Source organism: Aspergillus luchuensis, chromosome 8 (genome assembly GCF_016861625.1).
Source record: "Aspergillus luchuensis IFO 4308 DNA, chromosome 8, nearly complete sequence".
Taxonomy (NCBI): Eukaryota; Fungi; Ascomycota; class Eurotiomycetes; order Eurotiales; family Aspergillaceae; genus Aspergillus; species Aspergillus luchuensis.
In genome coordinates this window covers 1846468-1866312 of record NC_054856.1, presented here as the reverse complement: position 1 = coordinate 1866312, position 19845 = coordinate 1846468, and the positions used below count along the sequence as shown (strand labels likewise).

Here is a 19845-nt window from a genome sequence, read left to right as displayed (position 1 = left end):
TCCGGAGTATGGCTAATTAATTAGCTGAGCAGTCTCGGAGGTACCAAGACGGGATCGCCAGGTACCGGGAACAATTGAATGATTGAAGAGAGAAAAAGGACATGTCAGCTCGAGGCGGCGGCGCGTCTGGCAATAAACAGAAATTCGCCCGATTTGAAACCCTTTTTGTATTGGATTTGCTGTTTTGGGTCTAGTGCGGAGACGGTGGTTTTTGGGGTGTGGCTGGATTGGGACTAGTGCGGGCTATTCAGGGACTGGACCCTGGGGAGTTATCACCTGACTGGCTACATTATAGACCTTCTGTACTTCGGAGGTGTTCTAGAACAGTATTATTCCGTTGATATATATTTTTGTTGCACATTTTAATGTTGTTACAATCCCTCTCTTCACCCAGGCACTTAGTACTTGGTGTAACGCAGGTACGGCTTCAGCTCGCGCACCTCGCCAAACTTCTTCTTGGCATCCTCGGTCGACACCGAAGGAGGCACAATCACATCCTCGCCAACCTGCCAGTCAATAGGAGTGGCAATGCCCTTGCGGTCAGCAGTCTGCAGGGAATCGATGACACGCAGGACCTCGGCCGAGTTGCGGCCAGTGGAGGCAGGGTACGACATGGTGAGACGGATCTTCTTCTCGGGGTCGATGATGAAGACGGAGCGGATGGTGAACGGGATGCCCTTCTCAGCAATGTTGTCCAAGTCGCGCTGATCAACCATGTCGTAAAGGAAGGCGACCTTGCGGTCGGCATCGGCGATGATAGGGAACTGAACGTTGGTGTTGGCAACCTCGTTGATGTCATCAATCCACTGGTCGTGGGAGCTGAGGTCATTGGCGCTCTAGAGGTTCATTGACTGTCAGCGGCAGACCCGAAATTCTAATACCAGACCACTCACCAGACCGATCATCTTGACGCCTCTCTTCTCAAACTCATCCTTCATCTTGGCGAAAGCACCCAGCTCGGTGGTGCAGACCGGGGTGAAGTCGGCCGGGTGGGAGAAGAGAATGGCCCAGCTGTTGCCGATGAACTCGTGGAAGTCAATTTCGCCATGGGTGGTAAGGGCCTTGAAGTTGGGGGCTACGCCGGTCAGTATGCATCCAAGTGGTGCAAGGTAGTTGAATAGGTAGACCTACCGGTCGATCCGAGACGCAGACGAGGCTGTTCCTGGGGAATGGTAGCAAGGAACCGGCGAGTGAGGGGCTGAACGCGGGGCTGCACGCGAGGGAGCTGCGTGAAAGACACCCGGGGCAGAGGGGTGGCTCTGGGCAGAGCGGTCAAGGCGCGGAAGCCAACACGGGGGAGAATTGATGCCATTGTGCTTGATCTGGAGCAATTGAGATGGGATGAGGAGAGAAGAAGCGTTCCGAGAGCTTCCACTGCTCCAACAAGCTGTTTGCGTGATTGCATCAGCGAGTGGGGGGGACACTAACCGGATTCGGCTGCTAGCACGTGCTGATTCCTACCAGACATTGGCATACTTTCTGCCTGAGGATGCCAGGCGCTTAAATATTTAGCCCTCTCTACCTTGTATGCCCACAGATCCACTCATCCTCTAGTATCAACGGCATGCTAATCGAGAACCATTCAAACCTTGGCGAGGTCGATACGCTCGGGCTTGGGTGAACAGCCAAGTCAGAACAGATAGACAGGGACTTTTTTGCTAGTCTTGTTTCCGAATGGTGTTTTGACTCCGAAGCCGAGAGCCGAGACTCAGATATATATCAACATTGAAGCAGTCAAGCCGTCCACATACCATACTGAGCAGTCTCACTCCCTTCCTTTGTATTTGGGAATCGATAGTCGGAACAAACGACCGTTATCATGGAAAAGCTTGATACCTTGGGAACGAGAATGGGTATGTGTTCGGTGTTGTGTGGGTTGGGGTCCCTGTGTGGTTCACCTGTTGCAGGTGCCATTCTGGATGATACGGGGTCGTATCTGGGTGTGCAGCTATATTCAGGGGTTAGTATTGGAGCTACGGGTGTGCTGCTGCTTTTTGCAGGAATGTCGAAAAAGGACTGAAGGACCTAGTTAATGGGAATCATTGTACTTTAGTAATGCTGAATTCTATGTCCATCTTTGGAAGGAGTATCCCTGTATTTCGTATTCAATCTATTCCCATGAGAGATGTAGAGGTATCAATATTGGTCTTCGAGCAATTTATAGTATACCAGCCAACAACGATCCAATAGATTAGAGCACTAACAATACTATGGTCATTGACTCCCCTCCCCCTGAAAATTCCTGGCCTACCTAAATAATATACTCGGGACTACATACCAGCAATCCATAAAACTGACATACAATCTCAAATGCAGAAATTCTATCTGTTGCTCATCGTAATTACCAAGGGCAGAGTGGTCGTAATTCGACGTGGAAAGATCGTTTCCCTTCCAACTTGATAGTATACTCGGACCTCAAGCTCGTAGCTTCGGCCCACCACACATGAATGAAAAGTGGGCACGAAAGGTCTGTCGGGGGAGAGACTGAACGACACCGGAACAAGGGCCTCATACTTCATCTCAATCTGTGGATCCGTTTCTGTGAGGCATGGCGTAGCCTCCCATGTTGTATTGGACATGTCTTGGGTGGCGATATGCAGACTCTTCGTGTAAACACTCGATTGTTGACTTTGGTTTTGATAAGAGATATCCGGGCTAGGAGACAGACCAAAAAATGTCGATGCACGTATGGAAATAGTCAAATTGTGTAAGCGAGGATGAACTCCCGAGTCTGAATAGTACCGGAGTCGAAGGGGAATTGTGGCCTCTGTAGGTCGTTGTCGGTGAAGGTGCATGGTAAGCGGTCCTGCCTGCAGGACCTCACTGACGAGGCGGCCCTCTTTTCGTCGGAAGATGTTACGTACGATTTGGGCTTTCATTGGGGATTTATGCTTTTCCAGAGCCAGTTGAGAAGGCTTATCCGAGTCACTTCTTGCAGGAGTGAAGGCCGGGGGTGGCCTCTCCGACGAAAGAGTGGGAATAACATATATCTCCCTGATAGTGCTGAGCACCGGTTCGTGGTCTTGCTGACAAGCTTGGAGAGTTGCCTTGATGCAGTAGCGAATCTGTACCGCATTTGGGGTAAGAGTGTCAGTTTTGTTGCTTTCGGTGGCACATGGAGTTTTGCCCCCTAGAGAAGGAGGCAGCGCTGTATGCGCGTATCGCACGAGTGGATCGGACACGACGTGGCTGCATGATTCAGTGGGCAGAGCTGATGGGATGACGAATGTAAATGGGAAGATCCCAGGAGAATCAATTCGCGTCTTCTGGCTGAGACGCAGAAAAGTCTGGGTGCTCTGAAGTTTGACTCCTACTTCATGCTGCATGGATACTGTGGTCACCCCTGTATAAAGCAGAATATTAGCATAGTCTCTCCAGTAGGCGATGTAAGGACTTTACCTTCAAGCATGATCACCAGATCGGAGTAGTGGTTATTGTTCTCCACGTGAATACTGATGTCGCCTGAGACCATATCCCCGTCGGAGAACACGCATAGCGCATCGTCTGCATTGTTATGTATATGTACCTGGAGTTTGGATCTTACCATTTTCCTGAATAGATCGTTGGGGATACTGGAATGGCATGTCGGTGTCGAGTCGAACACATGCATATATGCTGTTTGGCCGTAAGGTACGGATATCGGAATCGGCTTTCGGCTGTACGAAATAATTAATAGGAACCCAGAGTCGAATGAAGCACCACCCAATGACCAGCTTGATTACCAGGATATTGAGGCCTTACGGAGAGGCTTATCGGGGCAGAGCCAATCGGGAATGATTATGGTCATCCCGAACGCCGAGTGGCTTTCCGGCACTAACGACTAGCATAATCTACACCGACGCTGTGGAAGTTCTTTGATTTGTGTCGGTGCTATCTGGTAACCTTCGGTGCTATGCCTCCTCTGCGGCGGCGCAACGGTCGCAGGGCTGCCTGTGAGGCCTGTCGCAGACGGAAACTAGCTTGTGATCACAATCAGCCGACATGTCAACGATGCCAGAAGCATTCACTCGAATGCATCTACCTGTCACAGTCGACCAGCACAAAATGCGCGTCCTCGGAGGAAACTCCACGATCACTTGTAGGACCAGGTGTCCCATTTTCTGAGGTCCATGCAGCATCCCCAGGGAACCACCGGGTTGCGGACCGGAGCACGCCCCTTATCGAAAGCTCGAACGAATACCTAGGTCCAACGAGCTTCACCTCGGTTTTTATGGAACATGGTGATTGCTTTGAGTTGGAGGATGCCAACAAAACTTCAGGAATACGACGAGACCCGGCCCCAGATCCCCAAGTTGACACACCACTTGTGCAGCTCGGCGCTCGGATTCTGAGCCATATACCGGAGGAGCGTAACTGCTCCATGCTCTTTTCAAGCCACATCAATCCCAACGATGGCTGGGTCCGGCTGGCAGGGCATCACTCATCGGACAGAATGTGGAATGCTTTCCGGCCAGCGCTACGACGACGGTCGGAAGAAGACATGCTGGAAACAGCTGCAATTCTCACCCGGAATAGCAAAATACCGCTACAAAAAAACCAGGATCCGCACGCCTGGCTGGCCTCCTTTACAGGGACACGGATGCGATGGGAAACTCTTGGCATTTTGTATACCTACTGGGCTTGCGGAGCAATCTCCTCGTCGTCGGAAAGTCAAGCGGTCGCCGAATATTGTCAGGCACATTCATCTGTTACAAACGCCAAACAACTGATGACGCACTTCAAACGCTGTGCATCGTTATGCATTGATCTATGCAAACAGCTTGGCTCCATCAATCTTCTTTTTGTGTATCTGTTGTACAAGCATAATATTCTGGAGGGCATTCTGAGCGGTGACAAGAGTAGGTGGCATTATAGATCAAACATGCCTCTTGTCTAACCCAAGTAAGGTTTCTCCCACTGGACACAGCATGGCGAGCTAGTCGCCGTGACTACTTCTCTCGGACTTCATCGCGAGCTTGAAACAGAGGCAGAAACTGTGAGTCTCCCTCACGAACTGAAAAGGAGGCTCTATGCCGCTGTTTTCAATATTGACAAGGTCATTTCGACTTTCACGGGGCGCCCCCCTCTCTTGAGTCGGGCATATTCATCTACCAGGCTGCCACTAGATCTGAGTGATGATGCCCTATTGTCTAGCGATCTTCCGTCTGCCACTGCGCAATTAGACTCCCGCGGATGGAACAAAGACAACCAGATCTACTCTACAACAATCTTACGATCGCGCACGAGCTTCGCTCGTATCCGACATGAGGTCTTGGAGGTTTTAGAAAGTTCAGTGGATAATCTGGCTGATGGATCCGTCAATAAGGCCATGTGCGTTACTCCAAGCCACGCACGTACCTTCTAACATTAGTACCAGAAATTTAAAGCAACGGTCCCATGACACATACGTGCAACTTCCTTCCGTGATTCAATTTTCAAAGTCCGAGCTCAGCAACACCAATGTTTCCGGATATGTCCTCTATGCACAGATCCTTACGCGTTTGGAATATCTCTTGAACCTATTTCTCTTGGAACGGCTGTTGAAGCGACACAATATCGTCACCGGGCAAGACCTTGTCGAAGTGAGTCATGAAATGCTGGACTTGACCTTGATCTTCTGGAGGAAGAAAGACCGATTTGTTGGTCTGTACGCTGACTTTGAGTGGCTGGTACGTATTCGGGTTCCATGTATCTATGATATAACTCGAAACAGTTATTTTTGTCTCTAACACGACTAAAAGACCATGTCGTACGCGATTCCAGCAAGCGGCATCCTCTGTCTGGAGCTCCTGCGACAAGCCACACACCCGCAAAGCTGTCAAATACGCCTTCCACGATCACCAATCATTCAGAACCTTAGCCTGCTGGTGGTATGCCTGGACTGGATCGAGACTGAGGCTTCCAGCAAGGGCATCGTACGTTCCATACGGAGGATCCTGAGTCGGTCTTTGGACCGGATATTGGATCCCGATCCGCCTGGAGTTGAGCAGCCGCAGTCTGTGGCACCGTTTCTGGATGATGAGCTCCCGCAATATCCACATTTACAGTTGCTGAACACGTTTGACTGGGTTGATTGGGATGGTGGTATTGGTGACTGAAGCTTAGGAGAAAGGAGGAAGGTTATTCAGACCCAAGCGGATTACTGTCAAATGTGAAGAGCTGTAGAACAAGTCTACTTGTCAGACGAACCATATGATAAGCGTCAGCTTATAGTCAATGTCTCACTTGAACTTGTAAAAATCAAAACCCAGCGGATGGTTATTGGGCCAGATCTAAAGGTCTAGCTAGGTCAGAGGCTGTATGAAGGGGGACGACAGCGACTTGAGAGGCTTCACCTTCCTATTATCACGCGACTCTGATATTGTACGAATGAGTGGATTGAGACCGTTGTACTTTCATGTCTCCTTCACTTGTCCGCTAATCCATAGCTCTAGTATCCAAATACTACTATTGGACCCGATGTATCTGCCGTCGGTAGCTGTCATTATCTGGAAGGGTACACTAAGATATTTCTAGCTAACACATTGCTAGTCCTTGTCATTCCTATCGGAAATCTTTTCCATTTCTGGAAAATCGACAAGTATGACTCAGATTTGAGCTACTTCATTCAACCATCCATCTCGCAGATCTGCTACGGAGGCTCTGTCTAAAACTTCTTACCACAGTGACATTATTGATTACTATACCGAGGTACTCCGCAACTGAAGACACCACTACTACGGTTTACTCTTCATCAATCGTTCTTGTTTCTTCCGTTGTGCTGATTTCCTCACCGCAAATATTTCCAGCATTAAATTAGTGTGCTTCGCAAGCTTTAGGCTAGATTCTACCACACTGCGAGAAGATTGCTGACGTATCATATTGTTCCGAGTATACGAGTCACCAACACCTGCACGGGCTTACGATATATAATTCAGCCCATACAAACTCGACCTCATTTTCTACTGGATCAATCAATTGGCCACACCACCTCATTTGGATTACTCTCAGGCAGCTTAGTGTTGAAGACAGTTTTACTGAGAAAGGATCTCACCATAAGCTCAGATCCCACAGCTGAGGGTCAGACATAGGATCTCGATCAGGGTTCCTGCATATAAAGCAGGACCGAAGGAAAAGCAACTCAGGGTTCAGATATACGTCGACTTGGTAGCTGATTGGACCAGATCCCCTTGATCGGGTTGAACTATACTATCTCAATATTTAAACAGCATACATTCCTCACACGAGACTCATACCTCAATTCCAAACTGATACAGACGCCAGGGCTATTCAAGCTGGACCTCTGTCTTTTGGCTCTTCCCTCTCCTCCACCTAAATAGATCTTTCTGTAGCTTCTCTCACTCTTCTTTCTCTACCTGAAGTACTCTACTCCATTTCCTTCCTCTCTCATACGGTATTATCTCATCTACGACTACTATCTACCAATAACTACCATCAGCCAAGCACACGACTACTCGACACTCTCAAGCTCACTCAAACCCTTACAACCAGCTTAACCACCGCTCAATCTTCACGTCACGTCGACATAGCAACTTGACTGATAAATCTTCATACCCTGCCAGAACCCGCACATAAACATGTGCACCAATCTGCAGATTGCGTTCTCCTGCGGCTGTCAGAAGGAGATGGACTTTATTCAGTGTAAGGAACGCCAGGGAACAAATGTCAGATGCGCCCCCTCCGTAAAGGCATTGGGAAAAACCTCGCCAAATTATTGCCGGCACCACCTCGTACCTCCCGGTGCGCCGACGACCTACGTTGAGAACAAGGAAGTGCAGGAAGGCGACAAGATTATGGCTACTGAATGATGAGAAATGGTATGCATATGGCTTCCTCTGATATATTCCTTGACTATCATGACATGTGCTGACTTCAAGTGTGTTCTAGGAATCTCTATCTACTTGGTTTTGGTTGGTCCGCTGAGATTGGATATTTCGGAAGGTTTGGGAAGTCCCAGGGCTATGCATAGTGCAGGGCTTTTAGTTTATTTTGGTGATTAGGAAGGAGCTATAGGAAGGTTGATATCCTGCTCATTGTGACCTTTCCTGATCTAAGCATCGTACACGAATGCGATGGAGGAACTATAGGGAAGGATAGCATTCAGATTTACCTCACCATCACCTTCATGATAAGTCAAACATTGATCAGGTGTTGGTAATGCACTTCAACTAAGCATTTAGCTGAACTGTACCACATGCAGTAGGATCACCCTCTTTATCCTTCCATCTGTCTCAGCTCCTCCTCCCCTTCCTCCTCCAAAATCCAATCTACTACATCTCCCCAACAAAAAAGATGAATATGAACCCCGAAAAAGTACAAACCATCCCTTTTCAACCCGAAACTATCCCAGAAGATGAGATCATCAAGCTCACCTCCTAACACCGCCGCGACTTCGACCTAGCAGTCATCCACATAAACCGCCGCGCCCATGAATCCGTCCGCATCACTATAACCCAACCCCTCAAAGCACCATCCACAAGCCTGGGCCAGCTCTCACACCTACACCTAGAACTCATACACGAAATCTGCCTCTACCTCGACATCGAATCCCTCTTCCGATCACGCCAAGTCAGCCGCCGCGCCCAACAAATTGTCAGCACCAGTCGCTTCTACCGGGAGACAACAACACACGCACTCGACTCATTCTGCGCACTTCTAAGAACTAAAGGAGCAAGCCAATGCACCCTTACCGAGTTGTCCACCGCGCTCTGTACGCGCGACTGTCTCCTCTGCGGCAGCTCATTTGGAGGCTTCCTCTTCCTCCTGACCCTCCTCCGCTGTTGCTTTTCATGTATCCAGAAGGATCGCCTGCCCCGGCTCGTGCCTTACGCCGATGCGAAATGGTATATTTCGTCGAAGTGTAAGACAGCTTCGAAGGCATATCGCTTACTCAAGTCACTTCCGATTCTTCGGACCATCCCGGGGATCTGCTCCATGCAGGAGGTATCGAGCAAGGGACGGAGACAACTAGTGACTATGGACGATCTTATCCGGGTGGTTGGGTCTAAGCCTACTAGTGATGAAGAAGCTACTTGGACTGCGGCTAAATCATATTCCAACTTGCCATTCATGGCGACGACTACCTTACCTTATCTTGATCGGGCTAGTGGGCGCATCGAGCACGGTGTTTGTTGCACTGGATGCCAGTTTTCTCTGGAAGAGGGTCTTACGAAGGGCATGCGTTTTGGGGCTGATGGCTTGGCTTTGCGTGATAGGGTTTATTCGCATGAGGGTTTTATAGGGCATTTTAGAGAGTGTCTGAACGCCCAGGAGGTGTGGAGGTTGCGGGAAATGGGGACATCTGTTGCCAAGGTTTCGGAGTTTGTGCGTCGCAGAGGGTATTTCAAGGAGAGGGACGTCGTTATGTCTTTTGATCGGGCCAAGTGAAGGCATAATTTATGTATTGTGGAAGATATCTTGCGCTGGTCTGTTGGACCATCTAAATTAGTATTTAAATACAGATAAGTACCGAAATAAATGATAGTTACAACGACATCACCTCGCTTGCCGTTGCTTCCCCTTCTCTTAGCCGACTGTTCCGAACAGAGAACTTCGATCTACCCCATCCCAGGATGGTATATCAAATTGCAGAACGATCCGACTGGTACCAGTCCGTCTAGTAAAGTGGCAGGCTGTATGCGTTGAAGTCATACTGCCAGGTGTCAATCGAGGCCTGGTCGTACACACATTCCATGACCGTGCCATTGTTCTTCCACAAGGGACGGAGGGGCCAAGCGCAGATCTGGGCATTGCTGCCCTTCTCCTCGCCCGAGAGGTAAGTCGCGTTCAAGGTAACGGACACCACTCCATTCTCGACCCAGTCAATCATCACCGCCACGTTATCCTGGGGCCAGGGTCCCGGCTCATAGGCGTTGGTGGCGCAGTGACTGGCGCCAGGAACCAGGTACAGGCGGTAGAAGCTAGCCATAGCGTCCGTGCTCTGGTTGTAAGTAAGATCCAGATACATGATCTTGCGGACGGACTCGTGATAATGAACGGAGGATCCAGTCGGGATACTGGGGTCCGACTCGCCGTGGTAGTGGATGATCTTACCACCAGCCTCTTTAAAGGCGCTCAGGTCGGGGTAGGTAGTCTGTAGGGAATCACCATAGCGGTGCCAGCCCAGCTCCATCCAGTCGCGGAGGGTGTCGTAGGTGACGTTATCCAGGCTCGAGAGGTTATCGGCTTCGACCAGTTCCAGGAAACGGGCGACCCACTCGCCGCTGAGCGCGTCGATGTCGAGCTCATAGCTGTCAGTGTCGCTGTTGTACTGGGTCTCGGCGTCACTGAAGGCAGAGGTGATCTGGTTCCGTAGATGTCAGCTCGCAAGGGCAATTGTTGCCGCGCTCAGTGCCTCCGACTTAAGAGCCGAGTTTCCCAATTGGTCGGTATATATATTGCTTTCCTACCTGTTCACATTGATATTGGTCTGCTTTCCGCCAAGTATAAGGCAGGACGGGAGATAAAATGACAAAGAAGGAATAATAAACATCTCACAAGTTTGAGCCACTGTTAATGAGAATTCCGGAACGAATAACCCCTCGCGAATGAATAGATGATCATTTGCCGGTCATCGAGGACTATGACTACTTCCGTCTAGCCTATCTTGTGCACATGCAAACCACACCTGAAGTATATGTCCAATATACCCATGCTTTCTGTCCCAGCCCGGTATCGACACCTTTAGTAAAGTGATACCAGCGGTGACGCTGTAACAACATGTGTGCTCAATTCCAATATGCTCTTTGAGGTCAAATCTTCCAACGAAATATTTGTGCCGAGTTCTCTTTCCAGCCAATTCCGGAACTCCATCTCAATCAAAGAGTCGACCCCATTGGTCCGAATATCATGAAATTCGTTAATCTCGTCTTCGGTGACATTAAGAAGGTTCGACAACTTCTGTCGAATCTCCCTCGACACGATAGCTGCTGCCTGTTCGGTGTTGTTGGTCTTGTTCAGGAGGTCGCCCACACTAGGTCTTCTCGCGGATTCTGTTGGCATGCTTGCCACTCGCGAACGGAAGCTAGGAAGTTGATGGAACAAGGGAGTGGACAAATATCTCATCAGTGGCTTTTCTAAGTCTTTGTATGATGCTGGGGTTGGGACATTGCAGACCATCTGACAGGAATCCACGGTTGGTGGGTTTCGAATATCCGTCATATAGTCCACTGCCGCTATGATCTCCTCCTCTTTCATGTCCCGGACGTTGACAATTGCAGCGTGCAAGCCATGTGAGAGTCTATGACGAACTAGTGCATCCTGGAAGGCACCGGCTGCGCTAAAGTCGCTGTCGTTAACCCTTCCTGTAAGCCCTGACATCGATGAGATCATGATAAAGAAATCAACAGATGGGATGGCATTGTGCAAATTAAGCAACTCCATGATGACACTATAAGAGCTGCTTTTTGAATGCGTGGCAACAGTCTGATTAGAAGCACCCATGCAATACGTCGACTCAAGGATTCCATGGATAGGGGGAAGCTGACTGCGCCAGTCGGCAATCAGAGACTGTATTTCGGACGCCTCAGACATGTTGCAGTGGTATATATGTGCCTCGCATCCTTGCTCTCGCAAGGTATCAAGAATCTGCTGCTGTGTATCCTCCCTATCCAAGCCCGGTGAACGAGACAAGAGTATCAGGTTCTTAGCACCTCGAGCTGCCATCCGAAGAGCGAGCTTGGAATGTAAAGAGTCTAGTGTTCCTATGAGGAGGTAGGATGCATTTTGTTCCAACTGGGATGGTCTCGGAATTTCAGGAACAACCTGAACAACATCCTCAGAAGGACGAAGAACAATTTCCCCAGCAATTGCATCCTTCTGGAGCGTCTCGATACCCTGATGTATCTGGCTATACGTCAGAACTCGTCTAGGAGGTTCAAAACGAATCTTATGTTCCTCCATTAGCCGCATCACCTCTCGGAAAATATCTTGGATAGTTGCCGGGCGGCTACTGGCGATAGAACTGAGGTTCACTTTTGATATCGTGATATTATCCATATTGCATAACGCAGTGATGTTGTGGACTGACTGCACCCCGCCATTGCCGATGGCTATCAGTCTGCCAAAAGGTGCCAGACAATTCACTGAACCTTGAGTAGTCCCAGCGGATAGATCTGATATGATGACATCCATCCCACGCGGTAATCGTCGCTTGATCTGGGCCGGGAAGGAAGTAGGACGGCTGGAGAAGATACGATCTCCCTGAACTCCATATTTCCGTGCGACATAATGTTTCTCGTCGACATTGGAGACAGTCACGTATACGTTTGCACCGAGAGACTGGGAATACTGGATCGCCGCCTGCCCAATACTACTCGCAGCAGAGTGAATCAGGATATTCTCCCCAGTGATCAACCTACCGGCGTAGCTGATAGAATAGATTGCAGTCAGCCAAGAGACAGGTAATCCAGCAGCAGCCTCGAAGGTAAGACTGTCGGGGATGCGGGTGACCAGAGACGAGTTTATCCGTATTGCTGTCCTCAGCGTTCCTTCTCTCCCTGCTTGAGTGTCACTGATACACATGACGCGGTCGCCGGACTGAAATTCCTTAACGGATGATCCGACCCTGGTTATCACCCCAGAACCTTCTTCTCCCAGGGTCATCTGGGGAAGCTTTCCTGTCGCTGCTAGGACGTCTCGAGAGCCAAGGCCGACGGCTTTAACGTCCAGGTCCACGTCATTCTCACCCAGAAAATTGTCGGAGAGAAGGTTATCGGTCTCCCAGACAAAACGGCCATGGCCTATGAGTTTAATTGGCCGATTTATGTCGCCCCATGTTAGCGGAACTGACCGTGGTGTCGATAGTCGACCCCCAATGGTGGAATTGGCATCGGCGTTGAGAGCAACACGGTTCGTAAGAATGACCCCCTGTGCAATGCGATACTCGGCATTTCTGATTGTAGGCACGGTACCTGACAGAAATTGGTGCTTGAAAACTCTGACCAAAAGTTCGGAAATTGTATTCTGGGTAACCTCTGAATCGGTCAACGAAACCGTAACAAGGTTCGAGTTGTCAGGGTCCTGCTGCAATCGTCTGTTTCGAATAAGTCCGATTGAAATATCAAATGCTGGGTTATTTGTTGAATCTCTAGTGACTAATAAAATGTTTTTGCACTTGAAGAGGACGTTTTCTAGCCTGTTGTATGATTCGATGTTCGAACCTGTTGGGATAGGAGGATTGGACACCATGAAAAGCACACATGTCCTATCTAGCACATCCACAGCTTCCACTTCCGCCAGTGTGTGTATGGGGCAATGGGGCCCCAGATATTCTATCTGGCTCTGGAACTCATTGGCCAGAGTAGAGCTTTGATCATCCGCGATGATGATGATAACACCGTTTGCCTCGCTCCGAGAGATATTGGTTCCTTCTCTAGCAGTTGAGACCATAAGGCTGATTTTTGAAAACTCTGGATAATCAGAGCTCGGGAACTCCAAGTCCAGCCCGGAAAAGCCAGACTCACGGAGATACCTATCCCATGTACTTGTTGGCACATAGGGACACCATCTTCTCTCAGGCTCGGTGCTCAGCCACCAGCCTGGCAGTGAACTGAACGATATGTTGGTCCACGAAGTATCTTGGCGGACACCTTCATGGAATACCAGCTTTCCACCGGGCTTGAGAAGACTGTGGATGTTTTTCAACGTCCTATGTAGATCGGGAGTTGCATGGAGTACATTGCTTGCCACAATCAGATCGAATGTTCCTGGGTCGAACCCCTGGGATATGGGGTCGTTCCCAACATCAAACTTATTGTACGTTATGATATCGTCCCACTCATCAAGTGACTCCTTCGCTTTCACGAAAAAGCCTGGAGAGAGATCAGTGAACACGTACTCTGACACTGTCCTGTCCATACCCGGTGGACAGAGATTAGTGAGCGCATGCGCTGTAAATGATCCCGTTCCGCCCCCAACTTCGAGGACGCGAAGATTGGACTTATGCCACCGGAAGAGCTCCAGGTAGAGTGCTAGCTTCTCGGAAATGGAACCAATTTCGAAATCATGTTTGTAGTACTGAGACATGAGATCATCTTGTCCGAACATGACGTAGAGTGGATCGGCTTCTTTGCGGAAGAAAGATGCAAGATTCGACCCAACCCGCATTAACAGTGCGCCATCGCTATCGCGAGCTTCCACTCTACGGTAGAGTTGTTCTTTAAGATCATGATCCTGAGCGTACTTCTGCCATGTTTTGAAAGGCACCCTTGGCATTGAGTCTGTCAGGATATCTGCAGCAATGCTTTTGAGAAGGTCGTAGAACCGGAGGTAATGGGGTTCAAGTTGGGTCTGATCCACTTCCTTCAAGCTCATGAGCGCATCAGTCGAAAGAAGTGCCGAGGCCAGCTGGAGGTCGGTGAACCACTGGCATTCCACCCTGTATCTGGCGGATTCAATCGTTGGCGGCTTGGCGAGCTGGCTGAAGAAAGAGTTTGTAAGAAGATGAATGTCAGGTTTCCATTCAACAGAGTAGAATTTAGGCAATAGATCTGTCTTTGAGGACTGGATCTTGGATTCATATAGATCAAAATGCGCCCCGCTGAAGGATATCGTGGGTTCGGCAGATGAGGAGTCGATTGAAGCCTCAATATCGCAGCTATACTTGCCAAGACCCGTTGCTGTAGCTGTGCCCACGCAATTGAGTTTTGTTTTCAGTTCGTATGATATTTCGGTAGACACCCAGACATGCTCAATAAAAGAGGGCAGGAATGTTTTCATCGCCGTACTGTGTGGCTGCAAGTCGTGTATTGCAGCAGTAGCGGCTATTCCGAAATCGTTCAAAGTGACAGGGTGCAGTAGATGAGGATGCATGTAGTTCTTCGGCATGACAGAGGACACATCAGGTACTTGTATGGTTCCGATGCATCTTCCATCCCTTTTACCGCTCACCCTTATGGACGATAGGTTCTGGAATATGGGCCCAAGTTCTAAGCCGGAGGATGAAAGGCTTCTGCACATATCGTCAAACTTGACATGTCTCTCGCAACCATGTCTCTGGTAAGAGAGGTCTCCTTTGAGTTCTCCAACTTTATGGGTATCCACAAGGCCTGAATGAACCATGCCCTCATCTTCATAGCCAATACTAATGTAGCCAGAGCAATGCTCAGTCCAGTCTTCTTGGCTTTCGTTGTATGAGCTGACTTGGAACCGTGTCAATTCACTACCGTCGCCGTCAGGGTAATGTGACAGACTGAGCTCGACTCCCTGTGCATCATCCGGCAGCGCTAGCAAAGGACCCAGGGTGATTCTCTCCAAATGGAGACCCTTCATGGTCGTTCCTCTACTGTTTACCTGCATTACGGATTCGATTGCCATGGCTATGTACCCAACAGGTGGGAACACGTATTGACCATCGAGCTAAATGAGATCAGAATAGAGAACATAAAATATAAATTGGCTGCAAAGTTCAGTCGCACCTTATACTGTCTGAGCCAAGGGTTCTCACTGAGCCGAAGAAAATGCCGCCACTTTGGATAACGCGGATTCCAGTCAGTAGCTGGTGCTCCAAAGATATCATGTCGGGGATACCGTCGTAAGCGGAGATTTCTCGCAAGTCGACTTTCGTAGATGTCTTTGTTTTCGTGGTTGAAGGGGTAGGGCGGCAAGTCCACAAGTAGATCCGAGTCTCTATGCAGCTCCTCGGCGTTATTCACACTCGGTATATCAACAGGGTATCCCTTAGAGGCAAGGTTTGCAACGGTCTGCAAGATACCATCAGGTCCAGAAGCATTGCGATCCAAGGTTGAATGGTAGGTTATCCCCTGCGCCATGTCGATTGTTTCTGTGATGGCGCTTCGAAGTGCCCCGTGTGATCCAATCTCAATGAGCTCATCTATTTGCAGAGGGGTTTCGTGCTCATCATTCGGTAATGTTTGCTTTTCGGAAGGATTATAGCACAATGCCCGGAGAGCTTGTTCGAATTTGACGGGACTCACCATATTCGCACACCAGTAAGAGGAATCCATAGATGGATCCAGAAGTATGTCACCTGTAGAGGTCGAGAACAAAGCAATGGGCTGCTCTCGACAAACCGTGTTGCCTTGCTCCAATGAGCCCATGAAAGCCTGGTATCTCTCGGTGAACACTTTCATATGCTCAGAATGGTAGGCCTTCCCCACATTTAGCTTTCGTGCAAATATTCGCTTTGCGTCCAGCAAGCTCTTGAGGGCATCGACCATGGTGCTGTCGCCGGATACTGTTTGGTTCTTCGGGCTATTGAAACATGCAATAGTCAATGCCCCGTTCGGATCACTTTGCTGTACCTCTTCAAGATATGGCTGTAGGTCATCTGGGCTCAATCCCACAGCCATCATCGATCCTGGACGTGTTATTGAGCCATAGACAACCTGGCCACGGAAGAAGGCGACTTTCCATGCTGCCTGTCTGGAAATCTTGCCGGCACAGTACGCAGAAGCGATTTCTCCCGAAGAATGCCCCACGACACGAGTGGGGGAAATTCCCCAGCTTGTCAGTAGGTCAAGTAAAGCAATCTGGATTGCTGTTGACGCTGGATGCCCGATGGTTGGCTCACTTATCCTGGTACTGTTCTTGTCCCGCCCAAGCTCCTCTACAAACAAACGTAAGTACCCGAATATGGCAGATTTTGGTTTGGTGTGCTACTCACCCAGTAATGACCATTCACCACCCAGGGACTGAAAATATCTTTCAGCAGCTTCGATTGACCTGCGAAATACCGGGTAAGCAAGGAGCTGTTGGCCCATCCCTGCATACTGAGCCCCTTGCCCAGTGAAGACGAAGCCAAGTCTTGAGGAGACTCGCGCATGTTGAGGCGTAAGCGAGTCGTTGGCAAGCCGACTTTGTAGTTGTGAGATGGACTTGGCCAAGAGACATACTCTCCAATTGAATCGTGATCTCCTCTGCGACAGCGTGAAGCTCAGATCACGCAGAAACTTCCTCTCGTCCTCAGATGATAGTCGACCTTTCGTATTTATGTATTCGGTTAAACCGGAAATAACCCGATTGAGCGAGTCTTTGTCAAATCCAGACAATACGAAGAGGGCCGTGGAAGACCGAGAGCCTCCAGCCGGATGAACACTCTCCTGAGATAGAGAAACGGGCATCGGCGATTTGGGGCTAAATGTAACTCTCTCCGGAGGACTGTCATCGCCTGGATGCGTCATATCTCTTATATCATCAAATCCTTGTTGAAGAAATCGAAGCTCATCATGCGTTGGCACACCAATTCTTGTTCGATGTTTCGCAGATATCTTGTGTTTGCGGAGGAAATTGTATGCATCGTCTAGGATACAATGGGAATTGGTTCCACTCAACCCAAAGCAACTGACCGATGCACGTCGAAGCTTTGAGGTGGGCCATGCCTCACACTGGATGGGTAAGCTGAGCTTCCATTCATCCACTGGTATTTTAGGGTTTGGCTTCTCGAAGTTGGCGTTGGGCGGGACGACGCCTGTCTCCAAGATCATAATAGTCTTGATGAGGCCGGCAATCCCAGAGCCACCCTCCAGATGACCGATGTTTGTTTTCAGAGCACCAACGTAGAGTGGTAAGCTTCTTGTAGGTGTCTTGAATCCACTGCTAATAGCGGACGCTTCGACATAGTCTCCAGCCTGAGACAGTCTCATGATTAGAGGGTCGTCAATTCCGCAGCATCAGATTGTAAGTCTCACCTGGGTACCGGTGCCATGAGTCTCTATATAACATGTGTCCTCCGTGTCTAGTCCTGCATTCTGGTAAGTTGTCTCGATAAGTCTTACTTGCGACCGTAAACTGGGGTATGTTATCCCCGGTGTGCGGCCATCCTGGTTTAAACCAGTACCGCGAATAACCGCTCTTATAGTATCACCATCCTCCACGGCGCTTGAAAGACGTTTCAAAATCACCGTGCCTACTCCTTCACCACGGGCATATCCATCGGCTCTGTGGTCAAAAGCGAAATATCTCCCTTCTGATCCCATGAAACCGGAATAGTCCATACCAACCATATGTGGGAGGAATCCAATAACATTCACACCGCTCACTATGGCCTAGAAAGGAGTGTGCATGATTAGAAAAGTTCCACAGAAGTCAACTTTAATACAATCTCGATATTTTCCCGAGTTGACTTACCATATCACTTTCATTTGTCTTCAAGCTTTGACAAGCTAGATGAAGACCAACGAGGCTGCCGGAACATGCTGTTTCGACCGTCAAACTAGGCCCACGAAAATCATAGAACCAACTGAGTCTCCCGGATATCATAGAGTTCTCAGTTCCGGTAGGTTTGTACTTGAGTATTGTCTCTGGGTCGCTGTTCAGGCTGTCCGCATGATCATGGTTGTAGCCATTCACAAATACCGATGTGTTGGATGAAATGGCAGCCTCCATTGGAATTCCAGCTTCATAATAATTCGTCAGCTGGGTCTAGCTATAGTGTCTCCATAATATGGCCTGAGCCTTACTTACCATTCTCCAATGCGTGGTATACATTTTCCATAACGAGACGATGTTGGGGGTCTAGGCTCAAGACCTCTGTTTTGCTCATCTTGAAGAACGCAGCATCAAAGCTAACTGGGTCATCTCTGAGAAAATGTGCCCTTTTGGAATGAATCTATAACGCCAGGAAACGAACCATTAGCTTCGCAGGCCCAGACAGAGTTTGCATACATACCGTTCCTCCATGGTCAGGATCAGGATGGTAAAATGCTTTCTGGTTGATTCTGTCTTCTGGAAATGCAGTGCTTGCCTCCCGGGCCTTCAACAGAATATCCCAGAATCTCACAGAGTCACTGGCGTCTTGTGGGTACCGCACGGCATATCCTATAACAGCAAGAGAATCCATGATTTTTTCCTAGTGTTGGAAGTCTCTCAGTTTGATAGATTTTTCTGTAAGTGGTGCGATTGAAGTCGGTAGCGAGTTGCGTCTTTGTCTTTGTTTTTTCAGATATATGTGACCTTTCTTGCAACATAGAGCATAGATGAGAGACTACTATGACGCATCCAGCACCCAATAGTTGTGGGTGAGGCGATTGCTGTTTAGGGTAGACAATGCAGAGAGTTAAATGCCTCCTAGCCATTGCAACCTCGCTCGCTGTGGACCCATGACGATAATAATACGATCATCCGGAAATACATCTGTTATACAGTGAATACAGACGAATTCTGTCTTCAAGGCCTGATCTATGTATAATCAATCTTGATTGCATACTTTCAAAGCTGGTGGTATACTTTACCCAGTCCTGCCGCGGAGTTAGGGTGTGCCGAATTCGATGTGATCAGCTCCCTTAAACCTTATTGGAATCAAAAGGACCGATTCAACAGGTACGTACCATGCGGACACCGAAGTTTAGCATCATGGCGGAAAACGAGGACTTGAATAATGATGCCCCCGACCGAAGCAATGTTTGATGGATCTCCAAGCCAGAAAGCCATCAAAGCCTGATTGTTTCAAGCACATTGCTCCACTGCTCGCCATGAAGCCTTGCCTTCTTCAGCCAGGCCAGCAGGAATAACTATCTTATATACCGGACCTACCTGCATATTTCTACAAAGGGATATTGTGACCCCTTGCGTAAACAGGAACCTTTACGAGTCAGGGTATTCTCGCGAGTGGTGTCAGAGAAGCAAGGTGTTCTTTTCATCAGTTCGGACATTCTCAACTTCGCATGCTCTCAGGTGAACAAATATGATACAAATTTTCAGATTCAATTGAAAGGACTGGCTGTTACAAGTCTCAGGAGACGGCCTTGATAAATATCATAGCTCAGCAATGTAACTATTGCGGCGATATTTGACGTTTCTCAATCAGGTCAATCCCGCCAAAGGCGCTTTTCACTCCATCGTCGCTCGAAGTCCTCGAATACCATCCCATGATGTGAGGGTAAGTATGACGCATCTCACGGTCGATAA

The 19845-nt window shown here is 49.0% G+C and overlaps 5 protein-coding genes across 5 annotated transcripts; 2 read left to right on the top strand and 3 right to left on the bottom strand.

Annotated features, from left to right (window-relative positions):
* Positions 1 to 398: 398 nt before the first annotated feature.
* PRX1_2 (peroxiredoxin) lies at positions 399 to 1312 on the bottom strand (the record flags this gene model as incomplete). The annotated part of the gene is made up of 3 exons (XM_041681712.1): positions 399 to 836; positions 894 to 1075; positions 1132 to 1312. The coding sequence occupies 3 exons, from the start codon at positions 1310 to 1312 to the stop codon at positions 399 to 401; spliced, it is 801 nt and encodes a 266-aa protein (XP_041548627.1).
* Positions 1313 to 2321: 1009 nt separating this feature from the next.
* On the bottom strand, positions 2322 to 3472 carry AKAW2_80665S (uncharacterized protein; the record flags this gene model as incomplete). The annotated part of the gene is made up of 2 exons (XM_041681710.1): positions 2322 to 3343; positions 3400 to 3472. The coding sequence occupies 2 exons, from the start codon at positions 3470 to 3472 to the stop codon at positions 2322 to 2324; spliced, it is 1095 nt and encodes a 364-aa protein (XP_041548626.1).
* Positions 3473 to 3892: 420 nt separating this feature from the next.
* Positions 3893 to 6077, top strand: AKAW2_80664A (uncharacterized protein; the record flags this gene model as incomplete). The annotated part of the gene is made up of 4 exons (XM_041681709.1): positions 3893 to 4838; positions 4887 to 5310; positions 5357 to 5648; positions 5721 to 6077. 4 exons carry the CDS (start codon positions 3893 to 3895, stop codon positions 6075 to 6077), a joined length of 2019 nt encoding a protein of 672 aa, XP_041548625.1.
* Positions 6078 to 7556: 1479 nt separating this feature from the next.
* On the top strand, positions 7557 to 9366 carry AKAW2_80663A (F-box protein; the record flags this gene model as incomplete). The annotated part of the gene is made up of 2 exons (XM_041681708.1): positions 7557 to 7719; positions 8381 to 9366. The coding sequence occupies 2 exons, from the start codon at positions 7557 to 7559 to the stop codon at positions 9364 to 9366; spliced, it is 1149 nt and encodes a 382-aa protein (XP_041548624.1).
* Positions 9367 to 9595: 229 nt separating this feature from the next.
* On the bottom strand, positions 9596 to 18778 carry AKAW2_80662S (type I iterative PKS; the record flags this gene model as incomplete). The annotated part of the gene is made up of 8 exons (XM_041681707.1): positions 9596 to 10282; positions 10678 to 15336; positions 15396 to 16546; positions 16604 to 17567; positions 17628 to 17984; positions 18067 to 18335; positions 18403 to 18547; positions 18608 to 18778. 8 exons carry the CDS (start codon positions 18776 to 18778, stop codon positions 9596 to 9598), a joined length of 8403 nt encoding a protein of 2800 aa, XP_041548623.1.
* Between the last annotated feature and the right edge of the window lie 1067 nt (positions 18779 to 19845).